Source organism: Suricata suricatta, chromosome 2 (genome assembly GCF_006229205.1).
Source record: "Suricata suricatta isolate VVHF042 chromosome 2, meerkat_22Aug2017_6uvM2_HiC, whole genome shotgun sequence".
NCBI classification, from domain to species: domain Eukaryota; kingdom Metazoa; phylum Chordata; class Mammalia; order Carnivora; family Herpestidae; genus Suricata; species Suricata suricatta.
In genome coordinates, this window is record NC_043701.1 from 15,415,714 (window position 1) to 15,417,899 (window position 2,186).

The 2,186-nt window shown below is 46.5% G+C and overlaps 1 protein-coding gene across 1 annotated transcript in view; it reads left to right on the top strand.

Annotated features, from left to right (window-relative positions):
• CREB3L2 (cAMP responsive element binding protein 3 like 2) overlaps positions 1 to 2,186 on the top strand; it is a 115,241-nt gene that overhangs the window by 67,663 nt on the left and 45,392 nt on the right. Inside the window, exon 2 of the mRNA XM_029917950.1 lies at positions 310 to 526. Coding sequence (XP_029773810.1) covers positions 310 to 526 — 217 coding nt within the window. The remainder of the gene's footprint in view (positions 1 to 309; positions 527 to 2,186) is intronic.

Sequence of the window (2,186 nt, forward strand, 5' to 3'; positions counted from 1 at the left end):
GGGCTGATGAAAGGGTCCAGCCATTCGGCTGGCCTGGCCCCGCCTAGCTCCCAGCCAAGCTTTCGGCACAGTGGACTCAGATGAAATCAGGGTGTCTGCCTGGCCAACCCATAGTGAGGACTAACACATTATAGTTCTTTTAAGCCACTGAACTTTGGGCTCGTTTGCCCCAGAGCAATAGATTAACTGGACGCTGTATATACATGGCTTCATTTGAAGCAGTAGGTGACATATTTGCCTTAGGATGTTGTGTAAATGTCAGATCCATGGTTCAGAGAAACTGACTTCTTCCTCCTTTGTGTGTCGCAGCACTTCTCGGAACTTCTGGATGAGTTTTCCCAGAACGTCTTGGGTCAGCTCCTTAACGACCCTTTCCTCTCCGAGAAGAGCGTGTCGATGGAGGTGGAGCCGTCCCCCACGTCCCCGGCGCCCCTCATCCAGGCCGAGCACAGCTACTCCCTGTGTGAGGAGCCCCGCGCCCAGTCACCGCTCACCGCTGTGACCCCCGGTGACAGCTTCAATGACGGTAAACTCAGGGCAGGGGAGACACCCGGGACCGTGGAACCAAGGTGTGGAGTGTGTGTTACACTACTGTCACCACTCACATAAGCCACACACCACTCCGTGGAAAGCCTAGGGCCGGGCTGTGGGGAACTGCAGTCATGGGCCGCTTTCCCCACCCGGCTGCGTGCCCTGGGAACTTGCTATAACTGAATGGTAGTAGTGACTTTCTTTGGCCCTGTGGGTTGGGCGGCAGAACATCCTTTTGCAAATCAACATTGGCGCATTTGGTTGATAATTCCAGCATCTCCAATGGTTTAAGGGATCATGTCATTTTTTTCTGAGAAAGGATTTTTATGACCACTTTTCTCCACAGAAGCTTCTTGAATATTCTCTTAACCCATATTCAGCATGTTCCCTTGACCACATGTATACGAGACCTTGGGGAGCATTCCCAGGTCACCTACATTCCTGGTGACCCTTTCGTGCCCATCATCAGCGCCATCAGTATGGTATTTGTTGAAGATCTAGTTTTCTTGGCTTTAGAATGTTAAGCTGTTTGACCATGTGTCTGTAAAGTGACTTTTCTTCCAGGTCTGAACTCCTTTATCACATATTATCAGTACCTTAAATTGTGGCCGTTGATTCACCTAGCAGTTCTGGAATTCACATGCTAGACATTGAAGGAAATATGAATTTAAAAATGTGCACATGATTCTCATAGAACCTATCATGTGGGGAACATTAGAAATGTATACAACTGATTATAAAGATATAGAACATATGCTAAAGGTGATGATTAATGTTACGTGCTCTGCAGTCAGACCTCAGTTTAAGTTCAATTTCAGTGACTACTTGTGGGCAAACTACCTTACTTCTTCATGTGTAAAACAACATCTATTTCATGTCTTATAAAGATTAAACATCAGAATATGTGCCAGTGCCTGGCCCAGGATGTTGTTCTTAGCTGCTGCTGTAATCATATTTCAAACCGGGGACTGTAAGAGGACGGGCAGGGCCTTAGGCGATCAGGAAGGTTTGGGGGAGGATTTCCCAACTTCCCAAGCAACGATCTACAGTGAAATGTGATATTGGGTTTCTAGCCATCAATATTCACTTTTGTTCATATTCATTCCCTACTGCACAATCTCAAAGAGCCCTCCATTGTTCTACAGAATGAAGCTGACCTCACAGCACGGCTTTCAAAGCCCTTTGTGGGCAGATCTGACCTCCCTTCCCCACCTTGTCCCGCCTCTCCCTGTCTGTGCGGCTCTGGCACTGACTTTTCCACTCCATGACTTTTCTTACACTGTTTTCTTTATTCTGGGCTCCCTTGACCTGTGTCAGCTCCACCGGTCAAGACCCAACTCAGTGTCATCCAGTGTCGGACTCTCCTGTCTGGAAGTTTTCACCCTTCATGTTTTCACAGCACTGTTTCAGTCGTTTGCTTATTTGTTTTAGTTTAGCCACTTGTGTGGAGACTATTAGCTTGTCCTTATATTCCAGCCATTATTTATTTTTGTATTCTCTTCTTTGTATTGAGCTGGCTTGTGAGCAAGTATGATTATGTGTTCCTGGTACCTAGCATTTGGTGGTGTCTGATAAACAGCTAATTCGCTGAATTAATTGTACAGGAAGTTGTTAAGGGAGAAGGTATAGAAGACTGAAGCACATTCCTTTTTTTT